The sequence below is a fragment of the Nipponia nippon genome, unplaced genomic scaffold (genome assembly GCF_047370975.1).
Source record: "Nipponia nippon isolate SJK-2023a ecotype South Korea unplaced genomic scaffold, ASM4737097v1 scaffold_4, whole genome shotgun sequence".
NCBI classification, from domain to species: Eukaryota; Metazoa; Chordata; class Aves; order Pelecaniformes; family Threskiornithidae; genus Nipponia; species Nipponia nippon.
The window spans coordinates 98630207-98650403 of NW_028262358.1; the positions used below are offsets into that span (position 1 = coordinate 98630207).

The 20197-nt window shown below is 36.7% G+C and overlaps 1 protein-coding gene across 1 annotated transcript in view; it reads right to left on the minus strand.

Moving 5' to 3' along the window:
* Positions 1 to 1877: 1877 nt before the first annotated feature.
* The window catches only part of PRIM2 (DNA primase subunit 2), a 128894-nt gene continuing 110574 nt past the window's right edge, over positions 1878 to 20197 (minus strand). The window contains exons 13-14 of the mRNA XM_087775879.1: positions 8407 to 8475; positions 1878 to 2284 (exon numbers count right to left, since the gene is read on the minus strand). Of these exons, the coding sequence (XP_087632005.1) occupies positions 2057 to 2284; positions 8407 to 8475 (297 nt within the window). The 3' untranslated portion in view covers positions 1878 to 2056. The remainder of the gene's footprint in view (positions 2285 to 8406; positions 8476 to 20197) is intronic.

A 20197-nucleotide genomic window follows, 5' to 3' on the forward strand; every position in this document is an offset into this window, starting at 1 on the left:
GGATATATGATATCCAAAGAAGGAAGAGGTTTGGTAGTTTACACAAAGCAGTCCCTAAATAAATTAAGGAATAATTAAAGGAAGGAAAAAGGAACAGTGAATCCTGGAAGATCCTCTTTTAACAACAAACGATATATTTTATTTTTAAAGCCTGGTGTTGCACTAGCCCTGTGCAAGTTATGTACCCTTAAAGGTACACTCCATATATGAGAAGCCACCGATTTATAGTTAGTCCAAAATATTAAGAGTAATCGAATAGTCTTTAGTCCAGTTACAATATTAATAGCCTAAATCAGTCTATTATTGTAGAAAAAATAAAACCTCTAACATAATACAACTAGCAAATGTTACATACTCACACACTCCCTTGTATCTATCCCTTTCTCTAGTGTTGCACACACCTTTCCACTGCCCCTTGGGGTCCTGGGATCGGCAGCACCCTCTTCCACACAGCAAAGGGTCAGGGTCCTGCGTTGTTTATCAGGAGTAGTAGGATGCTGATGGTGAGGATTGTTCCTTCTTCTCTCTAGTGTCCATCTGGGGTAATATTACACATGTCCAAAAATGTTCCACTTGCTATTCTTTCTTCATTGGTTTCGCAATTCCACGCTATAGCCAAATAATTATATCTAGTGTGGTTTACTCACATTGCACAGTTGTTCTTTCTTCTCTTACCTCTAAAAACTTGTTTTGCACAACTCTCTAGGTTGTATTTCTTTAAGGATCAGCACTTGGCCATGGGTGATTTATCTATATCCATGGGGCCTCTGGCATCAAAGATCATAGATTAATTGATTCTACACAAAATAACTACGTATTACTTACTAGCCATTAGCTACAGAAATACATCAAAATCGTTATAAACATAGGTAGTACACCACGCAATTGTACAAACCTAGGCTGTCATTTGACAGTTGCTGTTACAGCTAAAACAAAGCTTAAGGTAGGGCAAGATAAGCCCAGAAAAATCAAGCTCAGTGAGTCTTCATGCTTGCAGAGTTAATACAAGTTATGAGCAATGACAAGACTGTGTTTATGTGGTTACAGGGCTATACCAGTAGCTAGGTCACTCTCCCAGGAAGGGGTAATGTTGTCTTGAAACTCCTTAGGTATCTGATAAAATTCAGGCTTTCCAAATCCCCGGGAGAATACTCTTAACAGCATGATATAAAATACCAGCTCTACTTAGAGCTTCCGCTCACTGCACAGTGGCAGCTGCTCGACTGAATGCCGTTCGTACGTTAGGTGAATTGGGCTTTGGGTGAATGGGTGGAATTTAGGTGACCCAAAGCTGCATTCAGATGGCTGTTTAGCTTAGCAGGACGCATGGGGCTCCAGCCACGCTCAGACATTGAGGAAACTTTAAAATTGAAAAGTAATATACACCAGTAAGTTTTTAGCTTCTTCAAGATGAGTCAGTTGATAGAGCATCAGCTTTTTGGATTACCTTCTTACACACAGGTTTCTAAAGTCTGCGTATGTTCTATTTCAAGCACCAAAACCAGCTCTCTAAATTTAGTGTCAAGATACACAAACTAGGAAGCTGATTTCCCTCAGCTCCTCATGTAGAAGTGAGACAGACAGACTCCTCCAGGGGGTAATTTTGATCATAAGAGCTCCTACTTAATTACCATCCAAATACAGCTAATAAGAAAATACCACAAACTTTTGCTTTGCCGTTTATTTATTAAGAAGAAACATATAAAAGTGACCCCAAAATGGGATAAAAATATTTAAACATTTTGAAGAAAAACAAAAATGTAAGTCAGACAAAAATCACCTAATAATTGGGAAGGAACTTTCATTTTCCCATCCTTCAACATGCCGTGTAAAACAGCATCCTAAAGCAGCGAGACTAAGTACTGGATGCAATTACAGCTTCAGTATCTATCTTTCTTTTCTTCAGCCTATTCAAAGCACTAAAAGCCTGTGTCTTCCAGGTCGTGAAGTGCATATTGCTTAGTATAGGGACAAATTCAGCTAGAGAAGGGAAAGAACTGAAGAAAGAAAAAAACCCAACCCAAACCAAACCAAACAACGCAAATAACACAGCTGCTTAGTCTTCAGTGAAGTATGCCTCCAGTTCCTCCAGGTCTGCATCAGCTGGTGTTTTTGAAGAGGTGGGAGTAGGATTTGAATTCATGCTTTCCTGACTATTACTTTTTTGTTGAGAGTTTCCTGAATTACTTAGTTCCTTCTTCAGTTCTCTACCACCATTTAATAGCCTTTGACTCTCTGTAAAATACTGATTAGGATGATTCAAAGAAAACCCAATGTCATCAACCTGCACATAAAAGGAAAGGAAGAGTGACTTAGTATATTTATTTCAAAAAGTCATCTTTTTCAGATTCAAGAACAAATTAATTAGCAATTTAATAAGTTCTGATTTTGTTGAAGAAAAAAGGCATCAGTCTGTAAATACTATCCCAGTAAATATTAGCATGACACAGATTTACTTTCATCAGAAAACTTCTTCCTTCTTGTTAGAAATAGAACAACTGCTTTGGCATATTCAAACAATATTTCACACTGTCTTTGCTGCAGTAAAGAAAAAAAACTCCCCGAAATATATAAAACAATGTAAGTAAAATGGCTTACCTTTATAGACATAGGACAATTGAATCTACACCTTAAAACAGCATTTCCCTACCCAAAAGATGGACTAAGACAAGTCTAGAGTGCAAAGGGCAGTAGAGAATACTACTAAAGGTTGTAACAACTGCAGAGTATAAATCTAGATCTTAAATATCAGTGTGAAACTGTGAATGGAAACGGGTAGCTTCACCTCTATCCCTGTTTTCTCCAGGAGCCACAAATGCAATATTTACAAGGCAGCAGGCTAAGACAGAAGCCCAATAGATCAAGCTTATCTTTGCTCCATCACTGTCAACATCAGCATCCTGAAAATAGATGCACAACCAATACCAAAGAACATTTAGTCTTCAGTGGAAAAGAATGCAGAAAACTAGCATAAGGTGCAGCATATTTTTATTGCTCCTTTCTACGTAGCAGGTGCATTCTTTCAGCTCCATAATTCTTTGATAAATGGACATTCAATTGATGCTCATCAAATATTTCAAATCAACAAATCTTTCAGTTTTTAAAGTAAGCTATTCTGACATGTTCGCCACAAACTTCAGTTATAACCTTTGTATCTCTTTTCAGGGGCTCAGAAGTTGGAAATGCTTACTTTAAAAGGTGCTTCCACCTCATATTCAGGCAATCTGCACCTTTTATCTGCCAGTCAGTTCACGCGAATACTAAGAACATTTTGAGAAAAACATTGCTCTTAAATGATGTTGAAAAATTTCCCAAACCTGGGATACAATAAACTAAGGAAGACTAAGAGCCATATACTGCTAATTTTCTGCTCCCACTATCTTCTCTTTTTCCCAGAGGGGCGGGGCCAATTCAAGCATAACAGGCAACTTTGCACACATGTAGTATATCATTAGAACATAAACTGTGGCTGATTTAATATCTCAAACCCCATCAGTTTAAATTTTGGCCACTTGTGAAAAATCATAAAGCAGAGAATCGATGTGCATTTTAAATGGAACCCTGATTCAATGCATTACCACTGCCTAGCTTAGCTCCATCAGAAAATCGCAACGTGTATAACAAAACCTAATTCAGACACAAAGATGACATTAGCAACTGTAGTAACTGACCTTGCTTGAAAAAAATTAAAAAATAAGTGACAGGCCTAGCACACTAATTTGGCACTCAAAATAAAAAGCACAAAGCAAAAAAAAAGAAACCTGAAGCTACCATTGAATTTCATTTTAGTCTTCTCTGGATGAGTTTCATCCAGCCAGCTTTCATCCATGCACCAATTTCCATTATGTGGGAACTAAATTACTTCTTTACACCAAAAAGGCTTAAAAAGAAGTGATACAGTGAAAAGCTAGCTTTCCTAGAAGCAGCTTGTAATGAGTTCTATTTTTTTTAACCTTAAAATCTCAGTTTTCTTCAGAGCAATTTAAGATTCACTTTGTAACTCTTAATTTTGTTCTAAACTCTTCTCTCCTCAACAAATTGGAATAAGCTGTAGAAGCAGCTCATCGTATGAATGGAGCATGTTTTCAGAGGTGATTGACAGCATCTGGCTAAAAGCTATTTACAGGTTGTTAGTTAAAATTGTAGTATGACTCCATGTACCCTATTTTAATTAAAAGAATTCTGCCCATTCATTTTATCACCTTTTTTTGAGAGTCTGAAGAGAGAAAGGGGAAGTTTTGTTCATCATCATCATCTTCATTTGTGATACAGCGATACATAAACAATTCTGTTCTGTGTAATTTTCAGCAAGGTTCTCTGAATAAAAAAATTCTGCTCTGGCTAGAAATACCCAAGAAATTTGACCACAAAAATGGAGGTGAAGCATACACAAATCTCCTGGCTTTTTTATGTTCCACTGCTCATGTTACTTTATGTAAGTTTTACAATGCTTTTAGGTAATTCAGATCAAAGCACATCAATTTTAAAAGCTGCATCATTAACTTACCTGTAAGTTATCTGAAACTTACTACCAGAAACAGAGAAACTAGACTTCTCTAACAGCTTTATCCATTCACACCTCTAAATCCATCTGGAATCCACCATGCCCAAAGAAAAGTATATTTTCTGTGCAGGCAAAAATTTAAGCTTACAACGTGTATTGATCTGAGTGAAAAGGCCCGTCACTTCGGACAGAATTGTTTATTCCATCTAGTAGATGGTACTAACACAAGACTTTTTTTTTCACTCAACACATTTTGCACATACTGGCCTTCATACAAACTCTAGTTTTGTATTTCTGTTACAGCAAATATTGTTTTGAAAAACCTGAAGCAATCATTTTGTAGCTACAGTATCTTTGGGTTTTAACCAAGAACTTTTAAAATGACAGCTGATAATGCTGCAGCTGATATTACAGAAAAAACATATGGAGCAATCATGGTGCTACAGTAAATGATATCAATTAACCACATCTCTTTAAAAAAAAAAAAAAATCCAGTGTTCTTGCGATTTGATCACAAAGAGCTAAGAAAAACGGTTTTTGCATATGTTTTAAAATAAACTATTCAAAAGTGATTCTTCTGTACCAGAAAGTTTCCAATGAGTCAGATTTCATTTACTTCTTAAAAATACACAGGATTGGAAAATATCAGTACGCAAGAATATAATGTTTAGAGATAAATACTAATATACAAATAATCGGCCGTTACAGCTGTAACTGCACAAGTAACCAATACAGCAATATTCATGCAAACAACATTAACATCATTAGTTCCTTTGGAATATACCTTACTAACATCGGCATTAGCCAGTTAGGCTTTCTTATTTATCATAATGCTCAGGCTCTTAAAACAGTGGATTTATACAGTGGATTTATACACAATCAGATTTCAAAGCACTAATTATTTCTACAGGCAAGCTGTCACAAGAACATTAATTTAACCTACTAGTAGTTCATAGCTAATATCATCAATCTCTCTTACTTGACTGCGTATACATAGCCAAGATCTCCAAACTGTTGGTCTGGAAATATTTTTCTCTATTTTGAGTTGTCATCCAATTCTATCAACTAAAGTAAAATAAAATCTTGACACATTTGTGACTGTGAAAGGCATTCCTCATTACTGTGAGTATTTACTTTGGGTTATAGCTACACTGCTTACATTTTCAGGGTGTGCCATTTCCACTTTACGTAAGTTGTCTTGTGTCCTCACTTTAGTACAAAATAAAAACTTATCTAAAAGGGATAATCAATATGAAATAGCTTATTATGAACTCAAGTACAAATATTAGAAGTTCAGTTATGATGCTTTCCATATGGCTTAAAATCCAAATTTGATCATCCAGAAAGATACTTCAGTATTTTGGTAGTGTTTGATTGAATGCTTACTCTAGTTACCATATAAACATAGCTTATTCTTGATTCTTCTTAAAATATGATAATGTTTGAAAATAGCTACCCTATAGGCCATTCAGTCATTCTTCTATCAAGTCAAAAGACTTTCTTTTCTTCACATGTATAGCACAGCTTGTCTTGATCAAATTACAGTTCTATTATTTAGAAAATAACTTTCCCAAAAAGGAGTATGCCCTGATATCCCAGAACTTGAAAAATATGGTAAAACCATTCATGCACTATAGGTAGCACTTTTCTTTCCCACACTTAGTGAAAGACTTAACAAATTGCATACACGTACATTTCCTTAACACGTTAGTTCATGCCTGAAGACAATTCACTGAACCACACAAATGATGGTTACTTTTGTTCTGTGGTTGTGAGACAGTGAAACACAAGTTCAGGAGAGGTGTAGCACTGAAGTTAGTAAGTCCAGTTTACACGGAATATGCAGAGAAGCAGTTTTTAGGTAACCTGTGCTATTTGAACCAGCAGCATTGAGGTGGAAAGACACCTCCCTCCCCCCCCAAAAATAGTTCTAAACATTCTCACTCTAGTCCAGCTGGATTTATTAGGGTAGTCTTAGTGCCAAGCACTAGACTACTGAAGCCAACAGTAAAGCTGCTGCCAACATGAGCTTAAGATGCAGTAGAAACTTGAGAGAGGATGATGGGGAGGAACTGCAAAGAGAGCCCTTAAGCAGACATAGCGTGGAATCGACCCTGTGAACTTAGAAAAATACCATAATCTTAAACAAGTCTCCACTACAAAGTCATTCATAGTAGACCTAACCCACATATGCACTGTAACTTTCAAGAACTATAGGTAACACTAACAGCTCTGCCCAACATATATCAAACACCTTCTTGGTAAAATTTTTACATAATTGAAGCTGAAATTCTCCATGTGAGCCAGTCCATTATTTCTAGGAAAATTTTACTTAAGATTGTTCACCTATTTGAAGAAACAATAACAATCAATGTTATGCTGATTGATTCTTCAGAAATTTCCTTCACTGAAAAGCTCTGCTAGTGATATACCGGAAAGCAAGGGTTTGATTGTCTGACTCGGTGTCCTCAGCTTCAGAGACACATCTTTTGACCACCCCATGGGAAAAAAAAAAAATTACTAAAGCGTATAGCTGTAGGACAGAAAAATCATTCCGAGTAGGCTGGTAATAAGTTTGGCAGATAAATTCTCTAAAAAAAAAAGCCCTCATAAGCATGTTTCATTCAAAATACAGAAAGTGCCTTTCAGTGCATTCTGCTTTCTTTCACTGAAGTAAGAGACTTAGCAGCAGCAAAGCAGAAAGATGACTCTTAGTGCAAGCAGCAAAGAGAAATATTTATATCACAAAAAGACTGAAAAAAATAATGCTCTTCCAGAATTTGCCACAGAAGAATGCAAAGATGGCTTTCCTAAAACACAACAGATCTTCGGCACTGTGCTGATTTATCCTTTGGTGAATGTTGACCTTGGGGCCTACAGTCATCTTGGGAAAATATTATTTCTACTGACTTAGCTTTACACTGGGCATGTGTTATCTAAATTTCAAATTATACATAATTTGGAATTTCCTGTTTTATCATTTTCTAAGACTGTAAGACAAAGTGTTCCTCTCAAATTACAGCTGCCAAAACAACACTTAATATGGGTTCAGAGTATACCTTTACTACACATTTACACATATGACTGCAGGAAAATTAGGGAGACAAACACTTCCATTTAAATCAGTGAGGACGGCAAGCCTGTTCCATATTCTTATGTTTGAACTGGATGTTTCGATTTTTTGAGTTGTGGAGAGAACAAAGGTATAAGATGGGCCACGTTCCACTGTTTTTTCTTGACAACAAAGAATCTAGAACCATTGCGAAAACTGGTTTGTTGAATTAAGAAATCACATAGGAGATGGACGGCAGCCATTCACTACCTTCCAATTTTGTGGAGAATCTTACTTGAATATGTTACAGAAGCTTACGATTAAGCAAGCAGGAAAGCTCTGAGAATGTTCATCTTGATTTAAAAACTAATCACACATGACCAAAGACATGAAAAAATATCAAGTGAAAATTAAAAATATTAACTATGTAGGTGCTGGAAGATTAGAGTTTTAGTTAAACTTGTTAGGCCCCTTTTGTTTATTTTTTTAAGATATATCTCAAAATACTAAACGCATAATGGGTTAAAAAACACAATTTGTTTAAAAATGGGATACCGAAAACATTAAATGGCTTGAAATAGACAAAATTCAATAATATTGACATTTTCAGGAAGAAAGCATAGCTTTTTCCTATATCTTGTAATGTTCAGGTTATTAATAAAATCAAGATATAAATGCAGAAAAATACGAAAGAATATTTGAAAATATTGAAATGAAAACTAACACGGCAAGACAGCTAATGATGGATGTGAAAACTGCAAATAGTCTCTGGACTTCATGCATGATTTCCAAGGCCTTCCTCAAGACAAAGATAGTGATTACAGTATTACAAAAATTAGTAGCTACTTACATCATGCGTCAACTCAAAGTACTTCTGACAGGCCAGCTGGTAATGCATGCCCTTCACCAATTCCAGGATCTTTACAGAGGGAGAAAAATGTAACTGATTCAGAAGTAGCACATGTACAGTTTGTTGATACTTACCATGACAAGGTACTTCACAACAGCCTTGTATAGTAATAGCTCATGGAAATTTGCAGCACATGACATCTTTGACATGTGTGTATGCTACTAATAACTGACAACATTTAGACATATTATAGTTCTTTAAAAATACCCTGGCTACATTAAAAACAAGATAAAACCACAGGAAGATACACCTGGTCCTTAAAACGTAATTTCAATACTCTTAACTTCAAGAATAAGTGGAATCTCTATTTTGGTAATATAATTGTGACAGTTATTGTCAAACTATCATATTGCAACATCTCTTCCATAATTGCAGACATAAATCTAGTAATTCAAGTGGTTGAAGCATGAAGCAGTCAAGGACACGATTTGTATTTTTATTTTCCACATTACCAGTTCATGCAGATGTAAAATACTACTGTGCTCCCATCAAGAAAATTTAATGCAAATCCTTTAGACAAGTATCTGTGAGAGGGGAATGCTTTTACCTTCAATCAGATTTGTCCTTTTTGAAATGAAGTTATTTCTAGTCAAGCTCAGCAGAATATGTGAGTGAATAGCCTGTTTCGAACACCTATTAGGAAAATCATGCCATCTTTTGTAAATACAATTTGCTTCCCCATTCTACTTCAGGTAATCTCTTCTGTGCTGCATAAAGTCCCATTCTTATCACCAGAATGCAATGCCGGCTGAAATTTTTTAAAATTTCATCACCTCCTACCTCCTTTATATAATCAAAATGTATGCTCTGTCTGCTTATCAAACAGAGAAAATTGCTGGAATTAAGAGATAGCCTCAGTGGAAGGAAAAATAGTTTTCAAGAAATGTTAATTTCAAGCCCCTTTCCCAAGGTTGACCTTTGTGTCAAACACAGCAATACACTCCAGCTTAAATCCCTGCTGTAGTCATTATTGGATCCCGCCTTGTATTTATTGACAGATGTACAAATAAATTACATTTGCTGAATGGATAAAAACAGCAACACACTGCCAAGAAAGTACTTAGCCGCATTGTTTCTCTGTAATAGCCCAACTGATTACATTCCTATCCCTCTTGCCACCTCCTTTTACAGAAGATGTAACAGATCAAGGCCAAGGCCAAGTCTGAAACCTGGCACTATCTGTGTACATATATATATTTTTTTTACTTCCTCCCTCCTTTGAAATTGACTGAAAAAATTAGTGTCATATTAGTTAAGAATTGAAGAAAACTCATCTATTCTAAACACTTCAATTACATACTGCCTTATGTTTTCCTGTTTGTTCCTTACAATAAAATCTATGCCATGCAAAAGAACTATCTCTATTTTTAAGTAAATGCTAACTACATTGTACGTATGTACTTTTTAAAAAAGTATTTTTAACATAATTTGGAGTAGTGATCAGAAGACCTATATGTCTGTTGGTTAGTTGAAAGAAACATTCATAATGTTCTGTAGCATTCAGACTTTTCTAACCTGAATTTTCCAGCTGAAATAAGTCAACTAATTTAATCTAGTTCATAAATACTTCAGGTTTTCTCATTTCTCAAAATTATTCTTCATTTAATAAAGATTACACCTAATATCAATTATATAAAGTTCTCTAAATTCAGATGTAAATATATTTTAAGTCTCATAACCTTAAGTGAGCAAACAAAAACTTAAGTATGGACAAATTCTGAGTATAAACCCAAAAAGTTTAAAAGCATGAAGGTTCTCTTGTAATTTAAGAGAACTTTTTGAAAAAGCTGATGAGTTAAAAGGCTAGTAGTCATTCTGTGGTTTGTTTAACTTTTGAATTGCAGACCACAGTTATAGCTGCTTTTTGTATCAATGATGACGTTATCTAACTATCCCGAAAAGCAGAAAAGACATGGATTATCAAAGCTAGCTCTTGATTTACTAACTCACAATGATTCACAGATGCGAGATCAGGCTGCTGTTTCTTCTCCGACAGTTCAGCAGAAAAATGGTAACTTCAGGTGACAGATATCAGAAAAGGGATTACTGACTGACACAGTCACAGATGATGACAGAATATAGGGGCACTTATAAATAAATCCCAGTTTTGAAAGAGAGATTATTCTGAGTAAACTATTCTGAAACGATGCCCATTTAAACCCTTGACCCATCCTTGGGGAAATCTTGACCCACCTGTAAGGTCGAGAAGAGGACTTCACTGAATTGATCCTGCCATCATATGAAAGCTATCATGGTCACGTTATCAGAGCTGGCCTTGAGGGACTTTAAATTCTTAGAGAGCATCCATGTTATTTTGCAGCAGTTTGATCTTTATTGCCCAGCTACAGTGCAGTTTCACCATGGAACTACTGTCCCACTCCCTCTAGACTCCTTCTCAGACCTCTCAGAGGCTGCTCTTAGGTCACCACACAGATTTTTCTGCTGTACTACCATGAAGACATATCTTGGAGAACAGCTGTTAGAGGAACCTCTACCAGCATTCTCCAGTGAAGTTTGTTAACTAGTTCTTCACGGTGTGTCTTTTCCCCGACATTGATAGAGTGCTCCATAGAACAGAACGCCCACCAGAACAGACCAGAGACTTTCATCCAGTTTGTTAAATTTATTAACATACATGATTGCACTGGTAGTCATCTTACTCCTACTCCTTTACCCTCTCCACCACATCACCTCCCCAACTTTGACTGGTTGGCCAATTTCAGCCAAAAATTGACAGGTAGGGATGACAAAGCTATACAATTCCTACATGTTGATTACAAGTTGTGGTTGGCTAGAAAAGCCGGACCAACATTTGTGGCTCATTCAGGGAAAAGCAGTTATAACTCAGCTCCTACGCATTCTGAGGCAGCCAGAAGGCAGCCAAACTAGCCCATATGTAACTTTGAACTGGCCACATCATGGGGAACCAGATTCACCTTCTGCATATATGATGGGGCTGAGTAATAAGGGCCACATTAAGCATATCCAAAGAAGAGCAGGTTTAGTAGATTAACTGGCTTTAATAGGGAACAAGTTGCTAAGAGTAGAGACAAAAAAAAGCTAAAAATTGCAATAGAATGGAGTCCAGCTAGAAAGGAGTGCTCTGTGTGAGAGAAACTAACAATCCTCTACTTAAACAAAACAGAATTATAATTCATAATAAATATATCTTTCCTATTACATTTGTGCACATAAAGAAAGCAAGCTTGCAGCTGTTTTTCACTAGTGTTATCCAGAAACAGACCTCCACTCAAAACTACCTTAATTCACAGCAACAATCTTTTGCCTCTACATATATTAAGACATTTACACTAAATTGCTTTATTTGCAAGTAAAGGTACATACTCAGGGACTCTTCTTCTTAGCTCTTATGTGCCTTTTCTTTCACTGCCATCTGCAACTTGTTTTTCTGATGGTGCTTTACTGACTACTAATGAGGTTAAGATGATGTTTGGCAGCTGTATGCCGCCACCTGCTTTATAGATCCTCAGCATTCGAAGCTAAGACATTGCATAACAGGATAGTTTGGGCTCTGTAATTATCCATTGTTATTTCCACTTACTCAAAGTTAGTTTGTTTTATTTGAAAACTGCAGAATTAACTTATATTTTCGAAATGAAAATCTTCCTACTGTAGAGTCAGTTAAGTATGACTCATTTCTAACTTTGTTTTTATATCAAAAGTGACTGAAAATATGATTGGGTGCAACTGCTGGAGTGTATCTGAACACATTCCAGTTTTCTTCGGTTTCAAGTCAGTTTGCGATCACCTGAGCATCAAGTCCTGCACCAGGACCCCCCAAGCCCCCTTGCTTCCTGCTCAGTACAGGCATCTGTCCTTTTTGGTGCTTTTGGATATGCCCTTTATAAACTGATTTTGAAGGTTTCATGTTTATAATGTGTACACGCATAGTACAATTTTCTCAGATTTAAGCTCTGTTTTCCATCAGGGACTCACTTACAGGCTAGATAATCATTGTTACAGCTTTGCCAGAGCTCCTGTTGCTTTTATACTCTTTGACTTGTCTTTTGTAGTGAAGAGTACTTGATCGCACAGTGTTCAGCTTTGCACATGGTAATATTTAGGGCACCGTAACACATCAAATTCTCCCTTGCAATTTGCATCAGAACTGTCAAACAACAAAACCTAATTGTATTCTAGCATGCTTTATAAAGGTATAAAAGAAAGAAGCAGTCATGATCCAGAAGAAGGTATTTTATTAATGTCTCTTAAAAATACCTGTATGTTTTCCTCCATTTTTAATGTATAGGTTTTCCAGCCTCAAGTTCTTATTTTATGTATGTCAGTAAGGAACTCATGAAAAACTTAACAAAAGAGTAAGTGAATGTCTGAATGAAAAGAATAAGTCAATATGTGCCCATATTTGCAACCCCTGGGCAGCTTATTAAATGAAGACAGACATTAATTTAAACTGAGTTAATAATTTTAAAAGGAAACAGCTCTAATGCTAGCTAGTTAGTTTTGCTTGCTTGCTTGGTTGCTGTTTTTCGAAGTTTTATACAGTCACCTGCTGAAAGTCAATGGTGTGAACATCAAATGCAAGAAGAGTTAATGCACCTGAGTATCCCATTTCTCTGATTTCACATAGTTTTAAAATAACGCTATAAAAATGTGCGGTTTACAATTAGAAATTTCTTGGCTATTTTTCACTGACATATTTTCATTTGACTGACAATTCCTGCATGAGTTTACAGCCACCTGTTTTAAAAGACAGTCATGCCTGGTTTTAGATATGTTGCAATGCTGTGTCAAAGCCTGGACTGTTATCAAGTATGAAAGCAAGCATCTGAAATACTTCAAAATAAAAAAAAGTTACAAAATAAAAAAAAAAGCATTTGCTTCATGTACATTTTAAGTTTGCAATATAACAGTTTCAAGAACAATGAGCTGAAACATTCTTATTTCACGTTCGTTCTTTGTTTTCTCATCCTGAACTCTGTGTTTATCCCTTTAACTTTTTTTGTGTGCTTCTTTTTTCCTTCTTTCTCTTCGAAATAAAAATTTCATTAGTAGTTTAATATACCATAAATTGAAGCTGCTGAAGTGTGAAGACACAGCCCCTAATTCTGTCCACCCATTTCTGCCATCTGAAAATGAACCTCATTTCTCCTCACCTTCCCCAGGTAAGCCTACAGTTGGCTCTGTTTTACCATGTAGTCATAACACCAGCATCAGGAAAGGAATGGAAACTCAGCAGGCAGGGACAAACAGAGTAGAACTGCCTTCTACACCAGCAGGGCCTGTTTAGGCTAATTTAGGCTCATGGAACTAAAGTCTAAGATTTAACTAATGAATTTAAACAATTCTAAATTGGACACACTGAAATGAATGCCATTCAAAAAAATAGGCATTTTAACTCCACTTTTCGTATTATTTGCTCTAAAAGGCATGTTTGACTGAGCACTGGCACAGGTTGCCCACAGAAGTTGTGGAGTCTCCATCCTCGGAGACAGTCAAAACCCATATGGACACGGTCCTGGGCACTTGGCTCTAGACGACCCTTCTTGAGCAGGGGGGTTAGACAAGATAACCTCCAGAGGCACCTTCCAACCTCAACCATACTGTGATTCAATAATAAACAGTCTCAATAGCACCTGACCGTGCATTTTTATTATGTCCTTTTGGTGGTTAGAATATCAAATCCAAAGTGTAAGAAATATATTTTCTAGTTCAACCATCTACCTTATGTATTTTCAACTGTGTTCTAGGTAATATAAAATCTGTGCACCTACTCTAAAAGTCTTCTGTATTCTTATAGTCTTTTATTATCAAACAGGTCAGCTGTGCTTCTCACTGTGATTCTGCATGTCTTGCATTCTCTCAGGTTTTCTTTTCCTGTGCTGTTTTTGTTTTTCTGTCACAAGTCCATTCACCAGTCACTAGTCAACATTTACACTTTTTTTCTTACCAGTACTTAAATCAGATTTTTGAACAGTCCATTCTTTTTTAATCACATACAGCCTTTTTAACATTATAATCTCACCTGACAATAGCCAGATATAACTTCTTATTTCTAATACTTGTTTCCACTAACCAGCAATAAACTGCAGATTGGGAAAACTTAGTAGTCTGAAATACTGGAACTCAAATTTTTAACATAATTAGTTTTAAGCCATGTCATGTTAAGATGTCATGACATCTTAAGATGTTAAGCCATGTCATGTTAATACTCCACAGCATTCTACCCATTGATGGTGTCAGTAATAGTAACACCACAGCACCAATAAACACACACTAAAAAAGTCACTGGGGTTGATCAAGAGACATTATATCAGAGTGATCAGAATAGGTGGGAATTTTAATATCAGAAAAGAAGGCTTAGTATTGGCTGGTTAAATTTGTAATTGTATTTGTTCAGCTTATATGCAAAAGTAGTCCTAGTGAAATCAATAAGCATGTTCATGCTTGAAAAATAAATCAAATACAAGACAATTAAACAAGGCACACATTTTAGCTGAGAAACCATAGAAGTGTAGTGTGAAAATACAGGGTCTACAGAGTAAGTCAGAGAAAGTATAATCTCAGATAAAATGGGGAAGACATACAAGTAACACACAACTATTATTCTCAAAATAATGGAAAGGCTGAATGCTGTCTCCTATCGATAAATGTTCCCCATCTATAGAAAATTTGTGGAAACTTTCAGCAGACAAATCTACACCAGAGTGCCACAAAGATTTATTTTCACTATGACGTTTCCTTGAATAATCCTACTTTTGAGACTTTTACACTGTCCACTTTGAAAGATTTAATTATTTTAAAGCATTTACAGGTTTTGATGTAGTAAAGACAATAACTATCTGAGAGATTTTGGACAGTGAACAAGGCGTCTTAGTCACTAGTTGAGAAATCTGAATGAGGTACAATTTCTGGATTCAAGGTCTAATGCTTCTAGAAAATTCTTGGCAGCAAATGTGTAAGGGTACCCTGTTTTATGATTTGAGTTTTAACTAGTTATTTTGTGGTGGGATTCAGTAAAAGCTCAAAAAATCTGTGTTCTAAGTAAAAATGTGAATTTGATGAAAAGAGGTAAATTAATAAATATGAAATGTCATATGATATCTTCATCAATTAAATGTTTATTATAGCCACAAGTAAAAAACAGACAAGACTCAAAATTGGAATTGCTGAAAGAAATTTTAAGGAACTTTGATGTACCAATTTCACTGCAATAATAAAATGGGTTTGCATATATCATGAATATCAATTGTTCTTGTATTTTTGTTTCCATTTTATATATTTCCACAATCAATACTGACTTAATAAAAGATCTCTTACTTAAACAGTACTTGCTCTTATTTAATCAGAACTTACAAAAGAACTACCATGAAGATGACTGATGTCAGGGTAAAATTCTTTAGCTGCAAGGGAAACTATTTTTACAGCCAACAATGATCTAAAACTTTTCTAATGTTAGATCATCAGAAGGGAGAGTGTGGGTTTTTCTTTTTTTCACTGTGATGAGTTTTGGGGGGGTTTTTTGCTGGTTTCAGAGTTTTTGGCTTGGTGTTTTGAGGGGTTTTTTTTTTTCATTCATGGAAACCAATAGCAACCTGGCTTGTATCAGAAACAGTGTGGCCAGCAGGACTAGGGAAGTGATTGATCCCTCTACTTGGCACTGGTGAGGCCACACCTCAAGTGCTGTGTTCAGTTTTGGGCCCCTCACTACAAGAAGGACATCGAGGTGCTGGAGCGTGTCCAAAGAAGGGCAACGAAGCTGGTGAAGGGTCTCGAGCACAAGTCTTATGAGGAGCGGCTGAGCGAGCTGGGGTTGTTTAGCCTGGAGAAGAGGAGGCTGAGGGGAGACCTTATGGCTCTCTACAGCTACCTGAAAGGAGGTTGTAGTGAGGTGGGGGTCGGTCTCTTCTCTCAAGTAACAAGCGATAGGGCGAGAGGAAACGGCCTCAAGCTACGCCAGGGGAAGTTTAGGTTGGATATTAGAAAAAACTTCTTCACCGAAAGGGTAGTCAAGCATTGGAACAGGCTGCCCAGGGAAGTGGTTGAGTCCCCATCCCTGGAGGTATTTAAAAGACGGGTAGATGTGCTTGAGGACATGGTATAGTGGTGGACTTGGCAGTGCTAGGTTAATGGTTGGACTTGATGATCTTAAGGGTCTTTTCCAACTTAAATGATTCTATGATAGTATGATCAGAGGCCTAGGCAGAGATTGGCTTATTTATTTCCATCTCTGTGAAGACTCTCCAATGCCCCAAAACACTAAATTTGTTAGAAAACACTGGTCAAAGTTCAACAGCTCAATCAAAACCTTTCATTTAATCCAATGATGTGAAAAAAAGCAGTTTTTTAAATTAAGAGAACAATTGTACTAGAAATAACAGTCTTTCTTCTGAAGTTATCTACTGTTGATTTACATAAGCATTTTTCTCTAAAGAAAAAACAGTAATGGGAGCAAAAGCAAAATGGATGAGTCTAGACCCTGAAAGATTTCTAGAACCAGAAATTTTTACTACCTTTTGCTTTTTCTGTTGTGATAGAAGGGAATTGGGAAAAGGGTAATTTCTCCAATAAAGTTTTCAGAAACAAACAATAGATATTTTGAAATAACTCTAATTCAAAGCCTATCATATCTATTTTTCTATTTGAGATATGTAGGCAACACATTACAGTGCATTTAGTACAGCACCACAACAGATGTGTTTATCTTAACATATGCTTTAATCTTTATATTTTTCAAATTGATTAGCTACTGTCAAACCTGGTTTCATAAAGATTTTACCTGATTAGCAGTAAAGACAGAAATGAAATGTGATCCAAAATATACTATAAATTCAAATGGTATACAATCACACATTCATACATTAGATGCTAAGCTAACCATATTACTTCTCCAAGAAGCATTTTTAAAACAAACCAAAAAAGCTACTATCACAAATAAAGAAATAGCCTAACCTAAGGAAAATGTGAAACAAATACAAGTTAAATAATTCCGTTCTTGGAATAAACATCAGGATTGATTATTTCTGCTTCAGGCTATATAATAACTAGGCAAAAACTGGAAGTCATCTGCTGTATTACCTCAGGAAGATGACTTTATCAGATACAATCTCAGACAAGATACGGCCTCAAAAAATCTGGACTGGGATAGCAGGCTGGATCTAGATACTTCACAGCAAGCAGATTCACATATTCAAATGTTTTGATCACTTTTTTCATTACTGACTGTACTACAGTATGACTGCAATGAAAGCAGTCCAATGTTCAGACTGATTACTGAAATCCTGTGAGATCTGGCAGTAGTTGCTCTACACCACCATCCCAAGGTCCAGCTTGCCATTTTGACACCTAACCCATGCAGAGAAAGCCCTTTGAAAAAGCACTGTGAGGATGCGGTTTTCTTCCACCACAGACCAGCCAAATGCTTTATCTGTATGAAAAGAACTCAGGAACTTCGTCGTCTTATGAACCTAAAAGGAAAAGGTGTACTCCTTATCTCAGTAGTATGAAGGACAGCCCTAGAAGCAGAAGACTGAGAACAGCACTGGAAAACGAACCATCTGGGGTAAAACTGCAACCATAGGGGCTGGACACTAGCCCACATTCTGGCTCATGTAATAGCCACGAGGAACAAGCTTCATAAACAAGAAAGGGCCTTGTTCATGGGCTTGAAGGGAACACATGTGAGTACTCTAAAACAACAAATTAAAATCCCAGTGGGGGACTAATTCATGACTACATAGCTAAATCCAAAATAAACATTTGGAAAACTATACATCATTCACACAAAAATGGACAGGTCTGATAAATTAAAAATTTTGAGCAGAGAAGGCCAGTACTTGAGAAGCTAAGGAAAAGCTCCACATTTTTCAAATCCAAGAAATATCCCAAAATAAGCAAGATAAAAACACTGAGAAAGATCAAAAATAACATTAATAGACATATTCTGATAGTGTCAGATTGAAGTATACACTCTTGCTGTTGAAAAAAAACCAAACCCTTGACCAGGGAAGAATGCAGTTTACCACAGAGAACCAACTACCATCTACACTGGAAAAGGGAGTGCCTCAAGGACAACTGAGGCACTTGATCAAAGTCCTAACAATGAATTGCAGTAACAGGCAAAGACCTCAGGTTCTGAATGGACAGACAGGGAAAGCCCTGGAACCAGAACTGAAATCAAGGCAGAGCACAGCTGATTTGGAAAGAACCCATGGAAACAGACGGCATTAACACCAAATACAGCAAGGGAAACGCATCCAAACCAATGAGTTGCTGCTTGCAATTTTTTCCTGAAAAAACCAAAGCCACCTGAAGCAATTGCCAATCAACTTGAAATCACCTAAGACAGTAGCCTGGATTTCATGATTCTAGGACCTCCTGAGATAACCCATAAAAGTTATGGGAGAACTAGGAAAAAGAATGACGTACGTGGTTGCTGATGTACTACAAATCCAAATCTTCTGATGGTCTAAAGCACTGTGAACTAACTTCATGGAAGATAAACCACCACCACTCAGGAGTCTGTATTCTCTTGATGAACACAATATATTCAGGAATAAGCCATGTATTTTGTGCTGATAGACACCACAAAGATCATTGAAGAGAAACACATTAAACATCAAAAGAGCATTGTCCTGTGACAACCCCAGGGACTCTCATCAGCAAAAAAAAAAAAAAGTCCTCAAGATTAGTTTGTCAGCAGGACCTTGATGAATATTAAAAAATGTTGTGAACAAATGGAAAGGAAACACCCTCAAACAGTAACAGTTCTGATACAGATCACTGCGTATGAACTGGAAATAATAAGGGTTCAACAGACAGCTATGAAAAATAAGAGTCCCCCAAACAAGGAACACAAGCCTCCATGCACTGCTGATAAAGACGTGCTAAGTCTCCGTCAAACTCAGCCTTGAATATCTGTATTCACATTTGCACAAATTAAACTTAAGACACCAGCTCTGTTTCATTTTGGGTACAAAGTAGCCACCAACGTAAAATCCTCTGTGCACGGCCTGAGCTGCGACGGCTTCTCCAGCCCCTCTGGCCAGGACAGCATCAACATCCTGACTGATGCTTCTGGAAGGCCTGATGGGTTTCCAGTCAACCTCTGTTTCAGAATGAGAATTTAATCTCAGTAGGGAACAGAAATTGTTGACCTTTCAACCCCTTAAAGTGACTTTCTTAGTTTTTAGGAGAGAAACGTTTATTACTGCTCATCTGAAGAAAGAAGCATGATGTACTCATGTCACGAATACCATTTGCCCAAAGAGTGCCCTGGATTATCCAGTTCAACAAAAGCTATGGGACTGTACAGCAGTTTCAACAACAACAAAACGCTTGGTGAGCACGTGAACAGAACTCATATATATGTTTGGTTTCACTGCTCAGTGCATTACTTTCACAGATTTTGTAATATTTTATTTTGCTGATACAGAACTTGGTAGTGATATAATATCTGTTGTAAGCAGGGAGGGCTGAAAGGATCAATTGATTCAGTAACAGAAGGTTTGGTGTGTTACCTTTCAACGTGATTTCCAGAATGCTGTAGTTTGCACTCATCAGGGACTGCAAGTCTTGAGTTTTCATTTTAATTCCTTAAAGCAACTCCTTAGACGCAGAGAAACATGCATCACTACTAACCTGGAAAGCAAAAGTCTACTGTTCACATGATCTGACACCTGTTACCACTGCAGGGAGTCTCTTAACTCCCTCAGTGTCACCCATCAAGAAGTAAGCTGGGAAACAGTTGAGC